At 53.7% G+C, this 21,465-nt stretch overlaps 4 protein-coding genes across 11 annotated transcripts in view; 2 read left to right on the plus strand and 2 right to left on the minus strand.

The window, feature by feature from the left end:
* LOC133145317 (NACHT, LRR and PYD domains-containing protein 12-like) overlaps window positions 1–21,465 on the minus strand; it is a 128,774-nt gene that overhangs the window by 44,259 nt on the left and 63,050 nt on the right. Inside the window, exons 12-15 of the mRNA XM_061268671.1 lie at window positions 18,545–18,715; window positions 18,276–18,446; window positions 3,797–3,967; window positions 3,538–3,708 (exon numbers count right to left, since the gene is read on the minus strand). Of these exons, the coding sequence (XP_061124655.1) occupies window positions 3,538–3,708; window positions 3,797–3,967; window positions 18,276–18,446; window positions 18,545–18,715 (684 nt within the window). The remainder of the gene's footprint in view (window positions 1–3,537; window positions 3,709–3,796; window positions 3,968–18,275; window positions 18,447–18,544; window positions 18,716–21,465) is intronic.
* The window catches only part of LOC133145332 (NACHT, LRR and PYD domains-containing protein 3-like), a 55,849-nt gene that overhangs the window by 29,036 nt on the left and 5,348 nt on the right, over window positions 1–21,465 (minus strand). The window contains exon 2 of one of the 2 annotated variants that reach the window (XM_061268735.1): window positions 6,016–6,271. In XM_061268735.1, coding sequence (XP_061124719.1) covers window positions 6,016–6,271 — 256 coding nt within the window. Of the gene's footprint in view, window positions 1–3,989; window positions 5,852–6,015; window positions 6,272–21,465 lie in introns of those variants that run through there. The other variant, XM_061268734.1, reaches the window with a different exon arrangement.
* The window catches only part of LOC133145322 (diacylglycerol kinase iota-like), a 77,359-nt gene that overhangs the window by 835 nt on the left and 55,059 nt on the right, over window positions 1–21,465 (plus strand). Inside the window, exons 2-3 of one of the 4 annotated variants that reach the window (XM_061268696.1) lie at window positions 123–278; window positions 15,299–15,394. In XM_061268696.1, the coding sequence (XP_061124680.1) occupies window positions 15,369–15,394 (26 nt within the window). In that variant the 5' untranslated portion in view covers window positions 123–278; window positions 15,299–15,368. Of the gene's footprint in view, window positions 1–119; window positions 279–14,552; window positions 14,611–15,138; window positions 15,395–21,465 lie in introns of those variants that run through there. The other 3 variants (XM_061268697.1, XM_061268695.1, XM_061268703.1) reach the window with 3 other exon arrangements.
* On the plus strand, window positions 1,056–14,214 carry LOC133145328 (diacylglycerol kinase iota-like). Of its 4 annotated transcripts, none has more exons than XM_061268725.1 (34): window positions 1,056–1,195; window positions 2,183–2,284; window positions 6,888–6,983; window positions 7,056–7,130; window positions 7,204–7,260; window positions 7,342–7,407; window positions 7,526–7,681; window positions 7,761–7,877; window positions 7,942–8,016; window positions 8,105–8,200; window positions 8,283–8,365; window positions 8,432–8,492; window positions 8,561–8,674; window positions 8,871–9,005; window positions 9,074–9,152; window positions 9,220–9,275; window positions 9,359–9,421; window positions 9,533–9,606; window positions 9,680–9,791; window positions 9,869–9,955; window positions 10,029–10,141; window positions 10,696–10,758; window positions 11,029–11,129; window positions 11,204–11,283; window positions 11,365–11,409; window positions 11,495–11,564; window positions 11,638–11,678; window positions 11,755–11,879; window positions 11,959–11,984; window positions 12,070–12,107; window positions 12,186–12,306; window positions 12,395–12,431; window positions 12,515–12,614; window positions 12,676–14,214. In XM_061268725.1, exons 2-34 carry the CDS (start codon window positions 2,273–2,275, stop codon window positions 12,781–12,783), a joined length of 2,682 nt encoding a protein of 893 aa, XP_061124709.1. In that variant the 5' UTR covers window positions 1,056–1,195; window positions 2,183–2,272; the 3' UTR covers window positions 12,784–14,214. The 4 variants fall into 4 exon arrangements, with proteins under 4 accessions (XP_061124709.1, XP_061124710.1, XP_061124712.1 ...); XM_061268726.1 differs by having other exon boundaries at window positions 7,059–7,130; XM_061268728.1 differs by lacking the exons at window positions 1,056–1,195; window positions 10,696–10,758 and having other exon boundaries at window positions 2,258–2,284; window positions 7,526–7,594.

The following is a 21,465-nucleotide window of genomic DNA, read 5'->3' on the forward strand; positions in this document are numbered from 1 at the left end:
TTAATGTTAAATCATCTCGCCACCAGAGGGCGACAAAACTGTAAGATCAACTTGGTCATGAATGGAATATTCAATATTTCATCCTGCTGTACAAACGCTAGTTTTGTGTTTCTTTGGAGCAGAGCTAATGGCAAACGGACGCGTTGAAATTCATGACCCTTTGGGCAACCTCAACGACCTCAGCCGGCCAGACGCAGACAACCTGCAAGACACGCTGGCGTTTCGGCTCCTGATGGCGTACACCAAGAGGAGACGCGGCGGTGGGAGAAGAAGAGCCGGACGTCCGTCGAGGATACATATGGCTGGCAGGGATCAAAAGACAGCCCTGAGGGATCGCAGGCCTGCAATGGCTTTCGTCAGGCTCCCATCAGGGGCGGTGTCGTTGGGGATGAAGGTGCAGCATTGTTCTCCGAACATTGCACAGACCGCTCCTTTCTCAGACCACAACATATCGAGAGCAATGCGATTCTGGAAGGCCATTAGGGAAGTTGCGGCTAGCTGTTCACGCACTGCCTCAAGCGCCGCTCGTGTCCAATTTTCGCACGTTGTGACGGATGTCATTTATCCCGTTTACGTTTTTGTTGATTGTCCACCACCAGCAAATGGAAGACTCCCATCCTGCTGCAATTTGCTCAATTCATTCTTATTAATCAGGAACTCCTCTGGGGACTCGAATGGCATCCATTTCAGTCAGATCATCGTCGCCTTTCAAATTTCAAGACATTTTGGTTTTCCCCAGATCTTCGCACATTTCACAATCAGCAGACGTGACAGATTTCACACAATCTTTTGTCAATGGCAACGGTGCAACATAAAGAATCGGTCGTAAACCCATACATACTATGACATTCCTTCTTTTTTCTGTCTTTGCAGCTTGTTTTGCCATTAGCAATCAATTGTTTCTTTTCCCAGTTACTCTTATAGTCACCTGAAACAAACGATCCTCATTCATTTTCGAGATATTCATTCCATTCCTTCACATCCACAGCTGTTGTTGACCACAAAATGCGGTGAATGGTCTTTGCTGCTTCGCTGGTCTCCAAAAAACACTCGGTGGACGATGGCTGGCCCAGGGAAGGGAGCACTCCAGTGACACGCGGCTGATTGGGAAACGATTGTATTCAACCGATGTCAGGGTGATGTCTCTCCAAAAGGATCTTCCTGGTCACGGACGAATGGCCCTTCCATATTCTAAGTACCTCCACATTCCTGAAACTAGAGCTTCTCTGTACCGCAGACATAGCTTTGGGTCTTCTCACTGCTGCTAGGTCGCCATCTAAGGTGACAATCAAGATCCATCTATACAGAGACGCATAGAATCCAAAATGTCACTACATTGCCCCCTCCGGCCGGGACTTTATAAATGTAAATATAAAGTAATGAAGGATATAATATTGACGCAATATCACAGCCTACTGCAGTGCTTCTCAAATAGTGGGGCGCGCCCCCCTTGGGGGGCGCGGTGCTATTCCTGGGGGGGCGCGTGTGACCCTGGGGAACAGGCTTTTTTTTTGGCAGTACTAGAATAAAGTGTAATTGCGCGTTTACTACAGCAGGGGGCAGTGGCGCTCTCATTGTTACTTCTGTCACGTTTGCGACAGTGCAACATTTTACGACTTACAAGACAAGTTAGGATAGTCACGGTGGGGAGGGGGGGCGCGAATAGTTTTCTTCTTGCTAGGGGGGGGCGTAACAGAAAATAATTGAGAAGCACTGGCCTACTGCAACGTTGAAGCGCCCTCAGTGTTGCCCCCCCCCCCCTTGGATATGTACGTATATATGTATTTTTTTTTTTTTTAATATATTTGACTATGGTCAAATTTTTGACAGAATCAAACAGAAATATGGACTTACATGGGGTAGAGTCAGATAAGCTAAGGCGTCCTTCTACTCCCTTTTGAACAAATAGGATTTTACGATAAAGGGAAAATTATAATGCAATCCTTCTTTTTTTTGTTCTTTTTATGTTCTATTGTACGATGGAGTTATCATTTTTTTGTATTTTTACTTTTTTTCTTGTATTTCATTAATGTTCGAAACCAAAAAATGAATAAAGAAATAAAATTCCGACGGCCGAATCAGAACATCCGGAAAGCCCATCGTGGCGGCTCCTCCTTAATTCCTTTGCACGTGCGTGTGCGCTTTAAAACAAAAAATTTCTTTTGTGCTCCCCCCGATGCAGGAAAGCCATCTCACGGTCGGGCCTGCAACACCTGGGGCCGCTGCAGCTAGCCCCGCCTCCAGCGGCCCCGGCAAGGAGCCTCGCACCCGCATGGACTGGACGGTAGGTACCTCAAAGTACTTCTTCCCGATTTGACGTTGAGTAACCGCTGGTGGCCGCCATGTGGCCTCTGCATTACAAAATGAGTCAAAGCGCTTTGGCTATGTTTCTTCTTTTGTGACTCATCTCCCGTTGACGTTAAAAGCGCCACTCCGTTATCATCTGCCCTCGAGCCACAAATGGCCACTGGAAGGCCGCTGGAGCGCTCTCGTGTTCTTTTGTCGCTTCGGCCGCTCCAAGAGAAGCGAAAATATTTATTTATTTTTTGCCGGTGTAACAATCCCGTGACGCTTCCTTTCTCCTCATCACCACTCAGTACGCACACCGGGCGATGTCAATGATGGCTCGTTGTGTCTTCTTTTCACATTCCACGCACTTTCGGCACATTCTCGGTTAATAATACTTTCATACATATCTTTTTATTATTTGGCAAGACATTTCCCTCTGTCTGTCCAGAAGATTGTTCAATCATCTTGAGGAAACCTAGACAAAAGTTGAGATAGATACAATCAAGCGTTTGGCATGCATTGAGCACTTCCTTCATGAAGGCAACATTTGTTATTTCAAAGTGCACACCAAATAGAAATATATCATCAAGTTATTCTCAAAACATTTCTCATGACCACATAGTCAGTCCATCACATCTCGTCTAGTCAAGTCAAGTCAAGTTTATTTGTATAGCCCTAAATCACAAGCAGTCTCAAAGGGCTTCACATAGACAGAAATTGACAATTATTCTCAAAGCATCCCCAAAGCATCGGTCTAAAAATGTCTCCTTCTGTGGTCGTTATTGATTTGGTGTGTACTAGCTAGAATGAGATGCTTCTAATGTTTCTTTCTGGTGTGACTTTAGCTGCTTGAGTCCATGAGCTGTGAGCACATCTGTTTTTGGAGCTACCCATTTTCTTCAACGCACAAGTGTCGCCGGTCCATTCAGACCAGCGAGCGAGCGAGCGAGCGCCCTGGAAGATGTTTGGAACCTACCACATGATCTTCACACTGCAGCGAGGATCCTTTTGGACCTCTGCCAAGACCCAGCTGTCTTCCGCTCCGATGTCATTGCCCGAAAGGTCCAGCTCTTGGAGGTGGGAGGGGTTGGACCGGAGAGCCTTGGCCAGCGCCTCGCAGCTTTTCTTGCTCAGCTTGCACCACACAAGCCTGAGAAGACAAGAGGGCGGCCGGCTGACACAAGCCCAAGGTTCTTGGGCCGGCTGGCCTTCTGCCGCTCGCTCGACGGGGGTGGAGGAGAGCCTTACTCGAGAACTTGCAAGGTGCACTGCGGCTTTGCCAGTCCGGCGGCGAGCGCCTCCAGCCCGTCGTCACCCAAGTTGTTCCAGCTGAGGTCCAGCGCCCTCAGGCTGCAGGGTGAGCTTAGAACCAAGGCCAGCGCCTCGCAGCTTTTCTTTCTCAGCAGACACCCCTGGAGCCTGAGAAGACAACAAGGGGGCTGGCTGACACAAGCCCAAGGTTCTTGGGCCGGCTGGCCTTCTGCCGCTCGCTCAAGGGGAGCCTTACTCGAGAACTTGCAAGGCGCACTGGGGCTTTGCCAGTCCGGCAGCGAGCGCCTCCAGCCCGTCGTCACCCAAGTTGTTCCAGCTGAGGTCCAGCGCCCTCAGGCTGCAGGGTGAGCTTAGAACCAAGGCCAGCGCCTCGCAGCTTTTCTTGCTCAGGTTGCACTCCCAGAGCCTGAGAAGACAAGAGGGCGGCCGGCTGACACGTGGGCGGCCGGTTCAACATGCTGGCTCGACGGCACCTACTCTGATTTTCGAGAAGCCTTGACCACCGGCAGCAGCATCAGGAGCCCCTTCTCGGACGGAGCGTATTTCTGGAGTTTGAAGCAGCTCATGGCTTTGTCAGAAGCCTGCAAGAAGAAGACCAGGGCCGACCACATGGCCCGAGGTACGTTCTCAGGGTTGGACAGGAATGCTTTGAAGTACTTTTGGATCTGCTCCAGCAGGGACTCGTCCTTCAGCTCTTTCAGACAGTAGAACAAGTTGATGTTCTCCTCAGGAGTGTTCTTATCTATCTGTTGCTTGATCAGGTCGACTGTTTCTGCGTTGCTGTGGCTGAAGTTCTTGGGAGCCTTCAGCAGCTCGCCCATGAGCTCCTGGTTGCACTGCAAGGAAAGGCCCACCAAGAAGCGGAGGAACAAGTCCAGGTTTCCCTCACTTTCTGAGGCTTTGCGGATGGCCGCCTGGTGGACCCGGACGAGCGACGTCTGCTCGCAATGCATCGGGGGCTCTCCCAGCACGTTCTTGTTGTCCTGGAACAGGCTCATCATCACGTAGAGAGCGGCCAGATATTCCTGGATGCTCAGGTGGATGAACTGAAACATCTTGCCGCCTTGGTATTTCTTGAGCGGGAGTACCTCCTCGAAGACCTGGGTGAAGACTCCCGAGTGTTTTGCGACCTGCAGGTCATCCAAGCCGCTTTCCCGCAAGTCGCTCTCGTAGAAGATCTGTTGCTTTTCCATGAGACCCTGAAAAGCCATCTTGGCCAGCGCTTTGACAAACTCTGTGCTCTTCTGGCCGCCTCGCTCCTCGGACCTGCCCAGGTGATAGAGGAGGAACTCTGTGTACATCTCGGTCAGGGTTTCGGGCAGCTTCTTTCCGTGCTGCAGATAATCTCGGAGAACGGTGGCGGTGAGGCAGCAGAAGATGGGCACGTGGCAAATGGTGAAAATGCTGCCGGACTTTTCGATGTACTCGATGACGTCCTCCTCATCATTGGGGAACCTCTTCCTGAAGTAGTCCAGCCTCTGGGAGCGGCTGAAGCCTTTCACCTCGGTTCTGCCGTCCACCAGGCGCGCTGGGATGTCGCGGACCGCCTGGGGCCGCGTGGTGATCCAAAGCCGGGCGCAGGGAAGCAGGTTCCCCTTGATGAGATGCGCCAGGAGGACCTCCACGGGGTACGCTCGGGTCACATCCAGGCGCTCCTTGCGCTCGTCGCTCAGGTCCAGTTTGAGGCGGCACTCGTCCAAGCCGTCCAGTACAAACAAAATCTTGACGCTGCTGCTTTGGTAGGTGCGCTTGCCCAAATCTTGCAGCCTGCCCAAGATGTCTTGCAGCATCTCGATGGCCGCCTTGCTGTCGCAGATGAAGTGCTGGATGAGCTCTGCCAGCGAAAAGCTTTTCCCCTCCTCCAAGTTCAACTCGCGGAAGGGCAAGGGAAAGATGAAGTCCACGTCTGCGTTGGTTGTCCCGTTGGCCCAGTCCAGGACAAACTTGCGCACCAGGAAGGTCTTCCCGATGCCCGCGAAGCCCACGGTGACCATGGTGCGAAGGGGCTTCTCGCTTTTGAAGATGTCGCACGGCTCGATGGACTCCTCCTCCTCGTCTTCACCGCGCATCTCCATCTGAAGGATCTTGTGCTGCTTGTCGGGGAGACCGGCGACGCCGCGGCTAATGTGGAGCTTGGTGTAGACGCTCTCCAGAGCCTCCTGCTGGCTGGGCTCTGCGTTGCCCTCGGGAGCCTTCCAATACATGGCCCGCAGGTTCTCTTGCAGCTCCCGCTTGAATTCGGCCTTCTGGACCTCTAAGGAGATGCTATCTGAGGGCGCACGGGTGACAACTGAAGGAAATCAAACGCGTCTTTAGGCCTGGCCGCAAGCGTGCTGCGCCCATGCCGCCACTTCCACTCAAGGAGGCAAGTGAAGGGGGCAAGAGGGGTAGGGCAGCATCGGAGAGCTGCTTTGTGGAAAGCCCCCCCCCCACCAGAAGCCACGCTCACCTTACCTTTCATTTGCAGCTTCTGGGCCAGGTCATAGTTTTTGATCTTCTCCAGAATCTTCCTGGTCTCCGCCACAGCGTCCTTGCTGTACCTGTTCACCAGCACTTCGGCGATGTCAGTCCGGTCTGCGTTTTCTTTTTTTCTCTTAGCCAGATGCATATAAAACTTGAACTTCTTGAAGTCGTCATCCCCCAGGTCTTCCAGCGTTTCCAACAGCAGCTCCTTGCTCTCGGCATCCAGCGCCATCTTTCCCCCGTGAAACTGAAAGCAAAAGGCAAACCTTGATTTTCTTGTACAACACCATTCCACACCCAAAGCGCAGAAGGTGGCCTGATTTCCACCCTTTTTCCAGCACTCGCTTCCTGGTTCTCGAGGCTGCTCGACACGGACTTTGATACCTGCTTCGCTTCCTTGTCGTTACGTTCCCTAACGAAGTAGGGGACCCCCGGGGACCCCCCCTCCCCCAAACTTCAATCAAAGAAAACCACTGACGATATATGGAGAAAGCGTCCGACCATCCGGCCGGCTCACTAAATAACGCCACAAACGGTCGCCTCTTTTTAAAAGCAAAACTATGTGTCTATACGGGTCAAAAAGAAGAAAGCAAACTCACTTGTCGCTCTCCTTCGCGTCGTCTGGTCTCACCGTGTGAGCGAGCGAGCAAACGCCTTCCCAACGGAATTGTCGTTGAGGCATCCAAAGGTCAGACCAATGCCCTGCCCTGTCTGCCCAAGCCCGCCCACTTCATACATAGACAGACAAACAGACAGACGGGGAAATACACTTTGGAAGAAAGCAAATTCTCCGCTGGCGCGCTCTGCCAATCCCAGCCCGCCACGAAAATGATGGCCGTCTTGCCCGCTCATCCGCCCGGCAGGAGAACGCCGTCAACGGCGACCACCTGTGGATGGAGACCAGCTGCTCGGGCGAACTCTGCTACCTCGGGGAGGACGCCTGCCTGCTCAAGACTGCGGTGAGCTCGCTCGCCCCAAGTCATCTGCTGCCTGCCCGTCTTGACAGCCGACCTGTGTGTCTGTGCTTGAAGAAGTCTGCGCCCAGGAGGAAGTGCGCCGCCTGCAAGATCGTCGTCCACACCAGCTGCACCGAGCAGCTGGAGAAGGTAGTCCACACGCACGCACGCACACAGGAAGTCCAAAGCTCTGACGTGACGCCTTGGCCGTCTCGTGATCAAGATCAACTTCAGGTGCAAGCCGACTTTCAGGGAAGGAGGCTCGCGGTGCCTGCGAGATGTAAGTCTCCCGACGGGAGGTCCGAGCGGGGCCCAGGCCAGGTGGAGGTGTAAGGCGGCGCCGTCTGCTCTCTGCCGGCAGAATGTGCTGAGGCACCACTGGGTGCACCGCCGGCGCCAGGACGGCAAGTGCAAGCAGTGCGGGAAGGTCGGTGGGAGCCACGCAGGCAGGCCGGCAAAATGGCCGCCTGCCCACCCCGTCAAACGGTCTCTGCGAGCGACATCCCTTTCCGTCCTCGTCTTTTGTTTGTCCTTTCCTTCCGCAGAGCTTTCAGCAGAAGTTCTTCCACAGTAAAGAAATCATCGCCATCAGCTGTTCGTGGTGCAAGCAGGCTGTGAGTTGGGCTCAAATTGGAATTGTCGCGCGCGAGCGGGCTTGCCCACCATCTGAGCGAAATGCCGTCAGACTAGAAACAAAACATGTAACGAACTCGGCGATGTGATGTTGTGGGAAAATGTTGAAACGAGCCGCTGCCCGGTGCTAATTTGTGTGCCGGGCAGTTCCACAACAAGGTCACGTGCTTCATGCTGCACCAGATCGAGGAACCGTGCTCGCTGGGCGCCCACGCCGCCGTCATCGTGCCTCCGTCCTGGATCATCAGAGTCAGGAAACCGCAGGCAAGCGCCAACCGCCGAGCGCTAACGGCGCTTAGCGCTAACCGCTAAGCCCATCTATGCGCAGAGCTTGCTCAAGAACTCGGCCAGGAGGAAAAGACGCACGTCTTTCAAGCGCAGGACCAGCAAGAAGGGGCCGGATGTAAGCGACACGGGTGGCGACTTGCACGTGACCTCCCTCCCTCTCGGCCGCCCGTGGCGCTGACGTTCCCTCCCTCGCCCTCCCTCAGGAGTCCAAATGGCGGCCGTTCATGCTGAAGCCGCTGCCCTCGCCGCTCATGAAGCCCATCCTGGTCCTCGTCAACCCCAAGAGCGGAGGCAACCAGGTTGGCATGAGCGTGGCTAGCGAGCGGAAGGTCAGAAAGGTCGCTGGCCGTCCATCCCAGCCCATCTGCTTCCTGTCCGCAGGGCGCCAAGCTGCTCCAGATGTTCATGTGGATCCTGAACCCGCGGCAAGTCTTTGACCTGTCGCAGGGCGGCCTTCGGGAGGCGTGAGTGTCCGGCGCTATCCGTAAGCGACAGAGCGCCACCCTCTCCACTCCGCTCTGCTCTTTCAGGTTGGATTTGTATCGCAAAGTGCCAAACTTGAGGATCCTGGCCTGCGGTGGAGACGGCACGGTACAGTTTGCGTTGACTCCTTGGCCTCGCCCCGCCCCCTTAGCACAATCCATTTCCTGCTTGCCTAGGTGGGCTGGATCCTGTCCACGCTGGACGAGCTACAGATGAAGCCGCAGCCTCCGGTGGCCGTCCTTCCTCTGGGAACAGGAAACGACCTCGCCAGGACGCTCAACTGGGGCGGGGTGAGTTCCCAAGCGTCACTCAGCTCCCAAACGCAAACAAACCATTTTTGCTTTGTGTGCTTTACATTTACAACAATGACAAAAAAACATCCCTAAATGTGTGTGTCCCAAAAGTTTTGTCCAAGAAGGCCATAATCCAAGAAGTTTCCGCCATGCAGCCTTCTTCCTGTGCTTGATTTGATTTTTTTTCTGGCAGGGCTACACGGACGAGCCCGTGTCCAAGGTTCTGGGCCAGGTGGAGGACGGCTCGGTGGTGCAGCTGGACAGGTGGAACCTGCAGGTGGAGCAGAGCCACGGCGCCGAGCGGCAGCTCCAAGACGGCACGCAGAAGGTAAAGGAGAAGCGGCGGGCGGGCGGGCGTGTCGCCGGCGTGTCGCTAACGTGCGCTGACCCGCTCAGCTGCCCCTCGACGTCTTCAACAACTACTTCAGCCTGGGCTTCGACGCTCACGTCACGCTGGAGTTCCACGAGTCCAGAGGTGAGCGGCATCCATTTCTCTCACCGTCCATTCTTAACCTTGCCACCATGTTTTCTTTGCGTTCCAGAGGCCAACCCCGAAAAGTTTAACAGTCGCTTCCGCAACAAAATGTTCTACGCGGGGGTGAGTGTGACTTTTCACAATTTGCCTTTCAAAGATCCGCTTGCAATTGCCTCAACGCAACTGTGCGTGTGCGTGGCTGGCAGGCCGCCTTCTCCGATTTCCTCCAGAGAAGCTCGAGGGACTTGTCCAAGCACGTCCGAGTGGTGGTGAGTGCAAAGACGCTCTCGCCGGATGGCTTTCACGTGGGCCGGGCCCGCGATGACAATGCGACAAATCGGATGGCGTGAGAAGCAACGGGACGTGTGACACCTTTGCAGTGCGACGGGACCGACTTGACTCCCAAGATCCAAGATTTGAAATTCCAGTGCATCGTCTTTCTAAACATTCCCAGGTGGGTTTGTTTGGGTTGGCGGCGGCGCTAGCTAACGGCGCTAGCTAACAACCGCCACGGTCTGCTACCGCAGGTACTGCGCGGGCACCATGCCCTGGGGGAACACCGGCGACCACCGCGACTTTGAGCCGCAGCGTCACGACGACGGCTGCATCGAGGTCATCGGCTTCACCGTGGCCTCGCTGGTAGGAGGCGGGGCTTGCCAAACGCCAAAGACAAAAAAGAAAACAAACGCTTCAACAATTATTGTCATTGCTCCCAGGCGGCGCTGCAGGTGGGCGGTCACGGCGAGAGGCTCCACCAGTGCCGCGAGGTGGTCCTCACCACCTTCAAGACGGTGCCGGTGCAGGTCAGTTTGACGGCCGGCCGGCCGGCTAGCTTTTCAGATGTGACCTTTGACCCCCCCTTCTCGCCTGGCGCAGGTGGACGGCGAGCCGTGCCGACTGGCGCCGTCCACGCTGCGCATCTCGCTGCGCAACCAGGCCAACATGGTCCAGAAGAGCAAGAGACGCACCTCGGTGCCGCTGCTCAACGAGTGAGTCACGCGCACACGCACACACGAACGGTCTCGGCGGCGTGCGTGGCAACTAACACTTCTGCACCGCATCTTTGTGTGTCTGTGCGTGGCGGCACTGCAAGAACTCAGCTGAGCCAGATGAAAGGGATGCAGGCGATAATGACAAAAAAGCGCCCACTAGATGGCGACATCGCAGAGATCTTTTGCTCATGCGTCCAAATGTCATTTGGCTCCTCCTCATTTGAGCACTTTTGAATTTAGCTCCTTTAGCTTCTTCCTTTTTTGGCGGCAGTTTTTGCAGTGGTCAGCTCAAGGCAAAGTGACTAACCCGTGCTCTTGGACCGTGTCACTTTTTTGTGTGGGCTGCTGGGTGCCTCCTCAACTGACCTCTCTTCTCCACCTCTCCATCCTCTTTGCCCGCCCTCCTCTCTCCCTTTGGCCTCGGCACCGCACCGCACTCGACGGCGCGGCATCATTTGCGTCTTTTCCTTCCGCTCCCTGGCCACGCCTCCCCCGTTCTCTCTCTCTCTCTCTCTTTCTCTTGTGTGTGCGCATGCGCGTGGCGGCGCTAGTATTCAGAAGGTGTGTGCAGGTGATCTGCGCCGCCTCTCTGCTCCCCCCGACTCCTTCTCTGTGTAAGTACCTGAGCCGCTGTCATGTCAACGTTCTGCCGCCGCCGCCGCCGCCTGTGTGTGTGTAAAAACCTTCACGCGCTTCGAAAGCTCTGAAGCGCCAAATCTCCTCGCAGCGATGCAAATCCTTTATCAAGCGAGCAGCACGTCGCCGTCTGTCCTTTCTCGTCCGCTTTCGGTGTGCCGCTCGAGCAGCTCGCTTCTTGCCTCCACGTTACGGCGGCGGGTCCTGAGCAAGCGTCTCTTTGCGCACGTCCGTTTTTTCCCCGGCAGCCCTCACGCCGTCCCCGAGCGGCTTCGGCTGCGGGTCAACCGGATCGGCCTGCACGAGTACGACCGCTTGCAGTACGACAAAGAGCGGCTGCGGGACATCTGTAAGTGCGCGCGTTAGGCGCTGCTCCGTCCGTCCGACCAATTGTTGAAGGGGATGATGACGTTTGGCTGCCAGCGGTTCCGGTGGGCATCGTGGTGGTGAGGGGCGACTGCGACTTGGAAACGTGCAGACTCTACATCGACAGACTGCGAGAGGCGAGATCCTCGTCTTGAAATCACTCAACTGTGCATTGTCCTTTCCTAACCTGGCCCAAACTTCTTCTTTGGACTCAGCAGGACTTGCAGCAGGCGCCCTCTCTTGGCCACAGAGTGCATTACCAGGTCGGCTGGACCGAAACCAATTGGGAGTCGCTTTGCGCCACTGTTGGTTGAAACGTTTATTTTAGTTGACGTTTATTTTTTGCAGGATGAGAGCCGGGGGATGCCTCGGACCACCTCGGCTGGCAGACTCTCTTCCAGCTGGAGCTTCTTGGATTGTGAGTTCAAAAAAAAAACGGCACCATCGTTTGACGTGAATTTTTCAGTGTGGTCGTCCCCCCCCCCCCACAGCCACATCGGCCGACCGCTTCTATCGCATCGACAAGGCCCAGGTAGGAAGCTCCGCCGGGAGTTGACGATGCCTTTTGTTTGCTTTGGCCCGCCGAAGACCTTTTGTCGCTGTCGTAGGAACACCTTCACTTTGTCACGGAAATCTGCCAGGACGAGGTGTTCATCCTGGACCGAGAGGGCCCGGCGGGGGGCCGGGTGTCATCGGCCGGGATGCCCGACCTGGTGGCGGAGCCCAGCGCCGGGTGCGAACGAGCCTTCCGCCGTAATGCCGCGGTCGTAAACGGCAGCCCGAGTAATCCTCCGTGTCGTGTCTGTTTGTAGCGCGCCGTTGACTCCCGAGGAACAAGGTAGCCGCTCGCGCTAGCGTGCTTTGCGCTGCGTTCCACGCACTCCGCTCGGTGGATGAGCTCCGCTCCGATGTATCTTTTGCAGCGCTGTTGACGGCGGCGAGCGCCGGGGATCTCTCCACGGTACAAAAGAACCTTCCTGTGTCTTGATTGGACGGACGGACAGCAGTCGAGCCAGCTTGATTTGTGTGTCTGGCGCAGTTGTCGGAGTGCGTGCGTCACGGCGTCAGCCTGCTGGTGCGAGACGGCGCCGGTTGCTCGGCCCTGCATAAAGCCGCGCGGAAAGGACACGCCCAGCTGGTGGTCTTCATCCTGCAGCAGGGTACGCCCAAATGGCAGCGCCCCCTGCTGGCACGGCACGCATGCAACAGGTTGGCGCCGTCTAAATGGATCGTCCGTTTGCTCCTCAGGATCCAAAGTGCTTCTCGACTTGCCCGACGGAGAAAAGTACGAAGGTTGTCGTGAGCGCGTGCGACGCCAATGCACGTTTTGACCCGGTTTGTGGCGCGTTTGCGTGCGTGCGTGAGCAGAGGGGACACCGCCTTGCACAAAGCCGCTTGGGAGAAGCAGCACGCCGTGTGTCGGCTGTTGGTGGAGGCGGGCGCGTCGCTTCACAAAACCAACTTTCAGGTGCGCTCGCGCCGCGGACGCAATGTCGTCGGGCTCTCCTGATTTTGGCCGTGGCTCACAGGGGAAGACCCCGGTGGAGCAGGCGGCGGGCGACCTGGAGCTGACCTCCTACCTGAGCAGCCACAAAACACCTTCGGCCCCCCACGAGGACTTGGAGACGGCAGTCTGACGCACACACCCACGCGCTTTTCACGCTGGGGCGCAGGTTCCACGTCAGCGGGCGCTTTCTGGCCCGCCCGGCTATTTATTTTCTATTATTTATTGATCGAGACAGGTATTTATTGCGAGCGCGCTTTGGAGAGCGGCCGACGTGCTGAGGTGTTTCCACCCGTGCGAGCCTGAGTGGCTCACGGGAACAAGTATTCTTTCGCCGCTCCAAAAGCTACGACTAACAACGGAGCGGAAGCCGAGATGCCAAACGAGTGACATTCGCAAATATCCAAATATCAATGAAATCTTCTTTGAGGGTGCCAAGTGTCCAAATGGCACAGCTCAATCAGAACTGCGTCTTTAGACCGCTTTAACATTTTTCACTTGACTCCCGCTCCAAACATTGCCTCCCAAGTTTGTGAAAAGGATATTTAAGATGAAGCCATCATATCCGATCCACTTTGCAGCTGCCGTCCGACTAATTCTGAGCCATGTAAAATGAACAGATGGCATGTCGCTGCATTTCTCCGCTAATCGTTTACATTACATGAATGTTTTTAGTGTTGCACTGAGGGAGGTACAGTGCCGTACCGTACTTGGGCGCCGCTTGGCTTGGAGATTGTCCTCTCCTTTTCGGACTCGAGCCTTTTTTCTCATCAATCCATCAGAGAAGAACTTTGGCACGGTAGAGATGACTCGCATGTAACGACGACGGCCCTTTTGCAGTTTTTCCCGCTCAGTTGTGAATTGAACCCCAGTGAGTGATTTGATGGAAATCGATTGAAAAACAAAACAAAAAGTGCCACACGTGCATCTCAAGGCGAATGTACGGCGATAACTTGAACCGCAAAGTCGGACGAGTTGACTCGTTCTAAGCAGGACTGGGATGGAATGACAATGAAAATAGTTTGGATGGGGTGAAGTGAATGAAAAGCTTGTTGTACAGTTTTGTGTTGAAAGACCAATTGTTTATCTTGGGCGCATCTTTGCTCCAAGAAAGATATTTGATTTGGATTTGCTCGACTGATATGCACACGACGATGGCTGCTTGTGGGCGGGCGGGGCCTGCCTCTTCTAATCCACGCATTTAATCGAAACTTTGTATTCCATTTATTCTCACTAGCGTTGGTTCTGCATGGCATTTTCTGACCTCACAATTGAATCTTTTCCAGTATTGGCATAAACATCATTCTTATTGTGAAGATGAATCTTATTGTTTCAACTATTAAATGATTGTTTGGAGTGTTTCATATCCGGGCTTATTTTTGTATCGCTGCTGAAGATGACTTGAAGTGCTTTATTTGGAAGATGATGCTGTTTCTCTTGTTGGAATGCATGTTTCCTCTTTTTCCATCGTCACAATCATCCATACTTATTTCTGCTTTCTGGTCCCGGGAATCTACAAATATGGACAGTCTACTTCATTTTAAATAAAAGTTACACGCTGAAATTCTTGTATGAAGTGCATCTTCTGTCCATCACCCAGGATCATGGTGCTGGTAGCTTGTGAGCAAAATGCTCGGGCGTATCAATGCGAGCTTTTTTAATTTTAGTGGACAAAAGTATTTGCAGCGCTCATTTAGGAAATGAAAGAAGGATGATGAATTTGCCCGCATGAATCACGGCAGGGAATTTCCAGGAAACTGTTTTTTTTTTTTTAATTTAGTATCAATATAAATGGCATTTTTTACGTTGACGTTCAAGCGGTGGGGTCGCGTACGTCATGACGTTTTCATGACACAATACGTATCACACGTGCCTGAACGGAAGTGAGCGGCGGCAGAAAAAAGCAAGGCGACTTGTTTGGACTTGTTGGCCGGTTAAAAAAAAAAGCCTTCATTATTCTGTAAGTATTTCTTTAGCTTTCTTTAAGCAACATTTTCGTTGCACTGAAAATAACTGCTGACGTCTCGAGTTGTGCCATTCGTCAAAAGTTTTTCAACCAGTTGCTGTGTGAATAAAGCCATTTTCTATTTGAAATGTTGCTCGTCTACTTTTATAATCTCATTCGTATTCCCATTTAAACGTCTTAATTACTTACATTATTTTGACTCCAAGGGAAACGTTTCTTTCCAATGTAGTAGTGATATGTCTGTCAGGTTTACCCATTGAAATAAAATCTTCAGTATATAACCGACCATTATACAAAGCTATGAATTGTAATTTGTCTCGGTGTACATGGCAGCTTCGGTAACCCAAATGGGATTTGCTTGGTGCTTTCGGTGAAGTCACAAGACGCACTGTTGTGACCGCCAATGTAATGTTAAATCATCTCGCCACCAGAGGGCGACAAAACTAAGATCAACTTGGTCATTAATGGAATATTCAATATTTCATTCTGCTGTATAAACGCTAGTTTTGTGTTTCTTTGGAGCAGAGCTAATGGCAAACGAACGCGTTGAAATTCATGACCCTTCGGCCAACCTCAACGACCTGAGCCGGCCAGACGCAGACAACCTGCAAGACACGCTGGCGTTTCGGCTCCTGATGGCGTACACCAAGAGGAGACGGCGGCGGTGGGAGAAGAAGAGCCAGACGTCCGTCGAGGATACATATGGCTGGCAGGGATCAAAAGACAGCCCTGTCACTAAAGAGTACGGAGACATGGAATACAACAACATCCACACAAGGTGAGTCTAGCAGTAAATACCGCAACTGATCTTATAATTGAGGACACAAGGGCTTGATACTTCCCAAAGGCATCCATCCAGTTGTCCCACATGGACGTGTCCACACCAGAGTGCTCGTTCATCCTCATGTTGAGGGATCGCAGGCCTGCAATGGCTTTTGTCAGGCTCCCATCAGGGGCGGTGTCGTTGGGGATGAAGGTGCAGCATTGTTCTCCGAACATTGCACAGACCGCTCCTTTCTCAGACCACAACATATCAAGAGCAATGCCATTCTGGAAGGCCCTTAGGGAAGTTGCGGCTAGCTGTTCACGCACTGCCTCAAGCGCCGCTCGTGTCCAATTTTCGCACGTTGTGACGGATGTCATTTATCCCGTCTACGTTTTTGTTGATCGTACACCACCAGCAAATGGAAGACTCCCATCCTGCTGCAATTTGTTCAATTCATTCTTATTAATCAGGAACTCCTCTGGGGACTCGAATGGCATCCATTTCAGTCAGCTCATCGTCGCCGCTCAAATTTCAAGTCATTTTGGTTTTCCCCAGATCTTCGCACATTTCACAATCAGCAGACGTGACAGATTTCACACAATCTTTTGTCAATGGCAACGGTGCAACATAAAGAATCGGTCGTAAACCCATACATACTATGACATTCCTTCTTTTTTCTGTCTTTGCAGCTTGTTTTGCCATTAGCAATCAATTGTTTCTTTTACTCTTATAGTCACCTGAAACAAACGATCCACATTCATTTTCGAGATCTTCATTCCATTCCTTCACATCCCCAGCTGTTGTTGACCACAAAATGCGGTGAATGGTCTTTGCTGCTTCGCTGGTCTCCAAAAAACACTCGGTGGACGATGGCTGGCCCAGGGAAGGGAGCACTCCAGTGACACGCGGCTGATCGGGAAACGATTGTATTCAACCGATGTCAGAGTGATGTCTCTCCAAAAGGATCTTCCAAGGAGCTTCGCACCCGCATTGTCTGGACAGTAGGCACCTCAAAGTACTTCTTCCCAATTTGACGCTGGCTCCACGTGGAGTAACCGCCGGAGACTCAAAGTGCGGCACCATGTGAGTCAAAGCGCTTTGGCTATGTTTCTTTTTTTGTGACTCATCTCCCGTTGACGTTAAAAGCGCCACTCCGTTATCATCTGCACTCGAGCCACAAATGGCCACTGGAAGGCCGCTGGAGCGCTCTCGTGTTCTTTTGTTGCTTCGGCCGGTCCAGAAGAAGCGGGATTTATTTATTTATTTTTTTGCCGGTGTAACAATTCCGTGACGCTTCCTTTCTCCTCATCACGGCTCAGTACGCGCACCGGGCGCTGTCAATGATGGCTCGTTGTGTCTTCTTTTCACATTCCACGCACTTTCGGCACATTCTCGGTTAATAATACTTTCATACATATCTTTTTATTAGGGGTGTAACGATACATCGACACGCATCGATTAATCGATATAATGCTCTACGATTTATTGGCATCGATGCTAAAGGTAAACATCGATTTATATCGCCGTGTTTGACCTCGGACATTAGACGCGACTTTATTTTGAAATCCAGTTCATTGTTGCTTGCTTCCTCTTTCCGGGAGCAGGGAGCAGTGCGCGGCGCTGCTGCACGTGAAAGGGGAGTCGACAACTACTACGCGGCTCCTGGGCGGTGCTATGGCTAGTGTCCAAAAAGACGAGGAAATTGGCTCCCCTTTAGGCTTCAAGTCATTCTTTGGAAGCACTTTGGATTCCAAAGAAAAGAAGACTCAACGAGTCAACGGACAAGACACGTGCAGTTTGTAAATCCTGCCATGCGGTGATCAAATATTCAGGGAGCACAAATCTCGCCGCACATTTAAAGAAAAAACACGACATCAAAGTTCAGTGTTAAAGTAAGGAATTTGTATACTACAATACTCTTGTCATTTCCTAAATAAAGAGTTTGCAGTACCTTGTTGATTTTGCGTATGAATTGTTATAAATCAGGATATTGTTCTATATTTTTTATTAAAAAAAAAAAAATCGATCGTAGAGCACTATATCGCGATATATCGTGAATGAATCGCAGCAGGCTTTAAGATATCGGCCAATATCGTATCGTAGTTCTTTATATCGATATTATATCGTATCATGACAAAACCCGCGATTTACACCCCTACTTTTTATTATTCGGCAAGACATTTCCCTCTGTCTGTCCAGAAGATTCTTCAATCATGTGAAAGATCAAACCTAGACAAAACTTAATATAGATACAATCAAGCGTTTGGCATGCATTGAGCACTTCCTTCATTCATTAAGGCAGCATTTGTTATTTCAAAGTGCACACCAAATACAAATATATCATCAGATCATCAAGTTATTCTCAAAACATTTCTCATGACCACATAATCCATCACATCTCGTCTCAAAATGTCGACTTCTGTGGTCATTATTGATTTGGTGTGTACTAGCTAGAATGAGATGCTTCCAATGTTTCTTTCTGGTGTGACTTTAGCTGCTTGAGTCCATGAGCTGTGAGCACATCTGTTTTTGGAGCTACCCATTTTCTTCAACGCACAAGTGTCGCCGGTCCATTCAGACCAGCGAGCGAGCAAGCGCCCTGGAAGATGTTTGGAACCTACCACTTGATCTCCACACTGCAGCGAGGATCCTTTTGGACCTCTGCCAAGACCTGCCTTTCTTCGTCTTCGATGTCATTGCCCCACAGGTGCAGCGCTTGGAGGTGGGAGGGGTTGGACCGGAGAGCCTTGGCCAGCGCCTCGCAGCTTTTCTTGCTCAGCTTGCAGTGGTCGAGCCTGAGAAGACAAGAGGGCGGCCGGCTGACACAAGCCCAAGGTTCTTGGGCCGGCTGGCCTTCTGCCGCTCGCTCGACGGGGGTAGAGGAGAGCCTTACGTGAGGACTTGCAAGGTGCACTGCGGCTTTGCCAGTCCGGCGGCGAGCGCCTCCAGCCCGTCGTCGTACAAGTCGTTGCAGCCGAGATCCAGCTCCCTCAGGCTGCCGGGCGAGCTTAGAACGGAGGCCAGCGCCTTGCAGCTTTTCTTGCTCAGCTTGCACCTATAGAGCCTGAGAAGACAAGAGGGCGGCCGGCTGACACAAGCCCAAGGTTCTTGGGCCGGCTGGCCTTCTGCCGCTCGCTCGACGGGGGTGGAGGAGAGCCTTACGTGAGGACTTGCAAGGCGCACTGCGGCTTTGCCAGTCCGGCGGCGAGCGCCTCCAGCCCGTCGTCGTACAAGTCGTTGCAGCCGAGATCCAGCTCCCTCAGGCTGCCGGGCGAGCTTAGAACGGAGGCCAGCGCCTTGCAGCTTTTCTTGCTCAGCTTGCAGTGGTCGAGCCTGAGAAGACAAGAGGGCGGCCGGCTGACACAAGCCCAAGGTTCTTGGGCCGGCTGGCCTTCTGCCGCTCGCTCGACGGGGGTGGAGGAGAGCCTTACGTGAGGACTTGCAAGGTGCACTGCGGCTTTGCCAGTCCGGCGGCGAGCGCCTCCAGCCCGTCGTCGTACAAGTCGTTGCAGCCGAGATCCAGCTCCCTCAGGCTGCCGGGCGAGCTTAGAACGGAGGCCAGCGCCTCGCAGCTTTTCTTGCTCAGCTCGCAGAACTGAAGCCTGAGAAGACAAGAAGGCAGCCGGCTGACACAAGCCCAAGGTTCTTGGGCCGGCTGGCCTTCTGCCGCTCGCTCGACGGGGGTAGAGGAGAGCCTTATGTGAGGACTTGCAAGGTGCACTGCGGCTTTGCCAGTCCGGCGGCGAGCGCCTCCAGCCCGTCGTCGTACAAGTCGTTGCAGCCGAGATCCAGCTCCCTCAGGCTGCCGGGCGAGCTTAGAACGGAGGCCAGTGCCTCGCAGCTTTTCTTGCTCAGCTTGCACTCCCGGAGCCTGGGAAGACAAGAGGGCGGCCGGCTGACACAAGCCCAAGGTTCTTGGGCCGGCTGGCCTTCTGCCGCTCGAGGGGAGCCTTACCCGAGGACTTGCAAGGTGCACTGCGGATTTGCCAGTCCGGCGGCGAGCGCCTCCATCCCGTCGTCACCCAAGTCGTTGTAGCTGAGATCCAGCCTCCTCAGGCTGCAGGGCGAGCTTAGAACGGAGGCCAGCGCCTCGCAGCTTTTCTTGCTCAGGTTGCAGTACTCGAGCCTGAGAAGACAAGAGGGCGGCCGGCTGACACATGTGGGCGGCCGGTTCAACGTGCTGGCTCGACGGCACTTACTCTGATTCTCGAGAAGCCTTGACCACCGGCAGCAGCATCAGGAGCCCCTTCTCGGACGGAGCGTAATGCCAAAGGTTAAAGCAGCTCATGGCTTCGTCGGAAGCCAGCAAAAAGAAGACCAGGGCCGACCACATGGCCGGGGGTACGTTCTCAGGGTTGGACTCGAATGCTTCGAAGTACTTTCGGAGCTGCTCCAGCAGGGACTCGTCGTTCAGCTCTTTCAGGCAGTAGAACAAGTTGATGTTCTCCTCAGGAGTGTTCTTATCTATCTGTTGCTTGATCAGGTCGACTGTTTCTGCGTTGCTGTGGCTGAAGTTCTTGGGAGCCTTCAGCAGCTCGCCCATGAGCTCCTGGTTGCACTGCAAGGAAAGGCCCACCAAGAAGCGGAGGAACAAGTCCAGGTTTCCCTCACTTTCTGAGGCCAAGCGGATGGCCGCCTCGTGGACCCGGACGAGCGACGTCTGCTCGCAATGCATCGGGAGCTCTCCCAGCACGTTCTTGTTGTCCTGGAACAGGCTCATCATCACGTAGAGAGCGGCCAGATATTCCTGGATGCTCAGGTGGATGAACTGAAACATCTTGCCGCGTTGGTATTTCTTGAGCGGGGGTACCTCCCCGAAGATCTCGGTGAAGACTCCCGAGTGTTTTGCGACCTGCCGGTCATCCAAGCCGCTTTCCCGCAAGTCGCTCTCGTAGAAGATCTGTTGCTTTTTTATGAGACCCTGAAAAGCCATCTTGGCCAGCGCTTTGACGTACTCCGTGCGCTTCTGGCCGCCTCGCTCCTCGGACCTGCCCAGGTGATAGAGGAGGAACTCTGTGTACATCTCGGTCAGGGTTTCGGGCAGCTTCTTTCCGTGCTGCAGATAATCTCGGAGAACGGTGACGGTGAACCAGCAGAAGATGGGCATGTGGCACATGGTGTAAATGCTGCGGGACTTTTGGATGTGCTCGATGACGTCCTCCTCGTCATTGGGGAACTTCTTCCTGAAGTAGTCCAGCCTCTGGGAGCGGCTGAAGCCTTTCACCTCGGTTCTGCCGTCCACCAGGTGCGCCGGGATGTCGCGGGCCGCCTGGGGCCGCGTGGTGATCCAAAGCCGGGCGCAGGGAAGCAGGTTCCCCTTGATGAGATGCGCCAGGAGGACCTCCACGGGGTACGCTCGGGTCACATCCGGGCGCTTCTTGCGCTCGTCGCTCAGGTCCAGTTTGAGGCGGCACTCGTCCAAGCCGTCCAGTATAAACAAAATCTTGATGCTGCTGCTTTGGTAGGTGCGCTTGCCCGAATCTTGCAGCCTGACCAAGATGTCCTTCATCATCTCGATGCCCTCCTTGCTGTCGCAGATGAAGTCCCGGATGAGCTCTGCCAGCGAAAAGCTTTCCTTCTCCTCCAAGTTCAACTCACGGAAGGTCAAGGGAAAGATGAAGTCCACGTCTGTGTTGGTTGTCCCGTTGGCCCAGTCCAGGACAAACTTGCGCACCAGGAAGGTCTTCCCGGTGCCCGCGAAGCCCACGGTGACCATGGTGCGAAGGGGCATCTCGCTTTTGAAGATGTCGCACGGCTCGATGGACTCCTCCTCCTCCTCGTCTTGGCTGCGCATCTCCATCTGGAGGACTTCGTGCTGCTTGTCGGGGTGACCGGCGACGCCGCGGCTAACGTGGAGCTTGGTGTAGACGCTTTCCAGAGCCTCCTGCCGGCTGCGCTCTGTGTTGCCCTCGGGAGCCTTGCCGTACATGTCCCGCAGGTTCTCTTGCAGCTCCCGCTTGAATTCGCCCATCTGGACCTCTAAGGAGATGCTATCTGAGGGCGCACGGGTGCCACCTGAAGGAGATCAAACGCGTCTTTAGGCCTGGCCGCAAGCGTGCTGCGCCCATGCCGCCACTTCCACT

This window comes from Syngnathus typhle, linkage group LG21 (genome assembly GCF_033458585.1).
Source record: "Syngnathus typhle isolate RoL2023-S1 ecotype Sweden linkage group LG21, RoL_Styp_1.0, whole genome shotgun sequence".
In the NCBI taxonomy this organism is placed as follows: domain Eukaryota; kingdom Metazoa; phylum Chordata; class Actinopteri; order Syngnathiformes; family Syngnathidae; genus Syngnathus; species Syngnathus typhle.

Coding starts and splice junctions, on each gene's coding strand:
- LOC133145328 (XM_061268725.1), top strand. Junction 9,607..9,679: donor GTCTTTCTAAACATTCCCAG/GTGGGTTTGTTT, acceptor CTGCTACCGCAG/GTACTGCGCGGGCACCATGC. Junction 11,410..11,494: donor GCCACAGAGTGCATTACCAG/GTCGGCTGGACC, acceptor TATTTTTTGCAG/GATGAGAGCCGGGGGATGCC.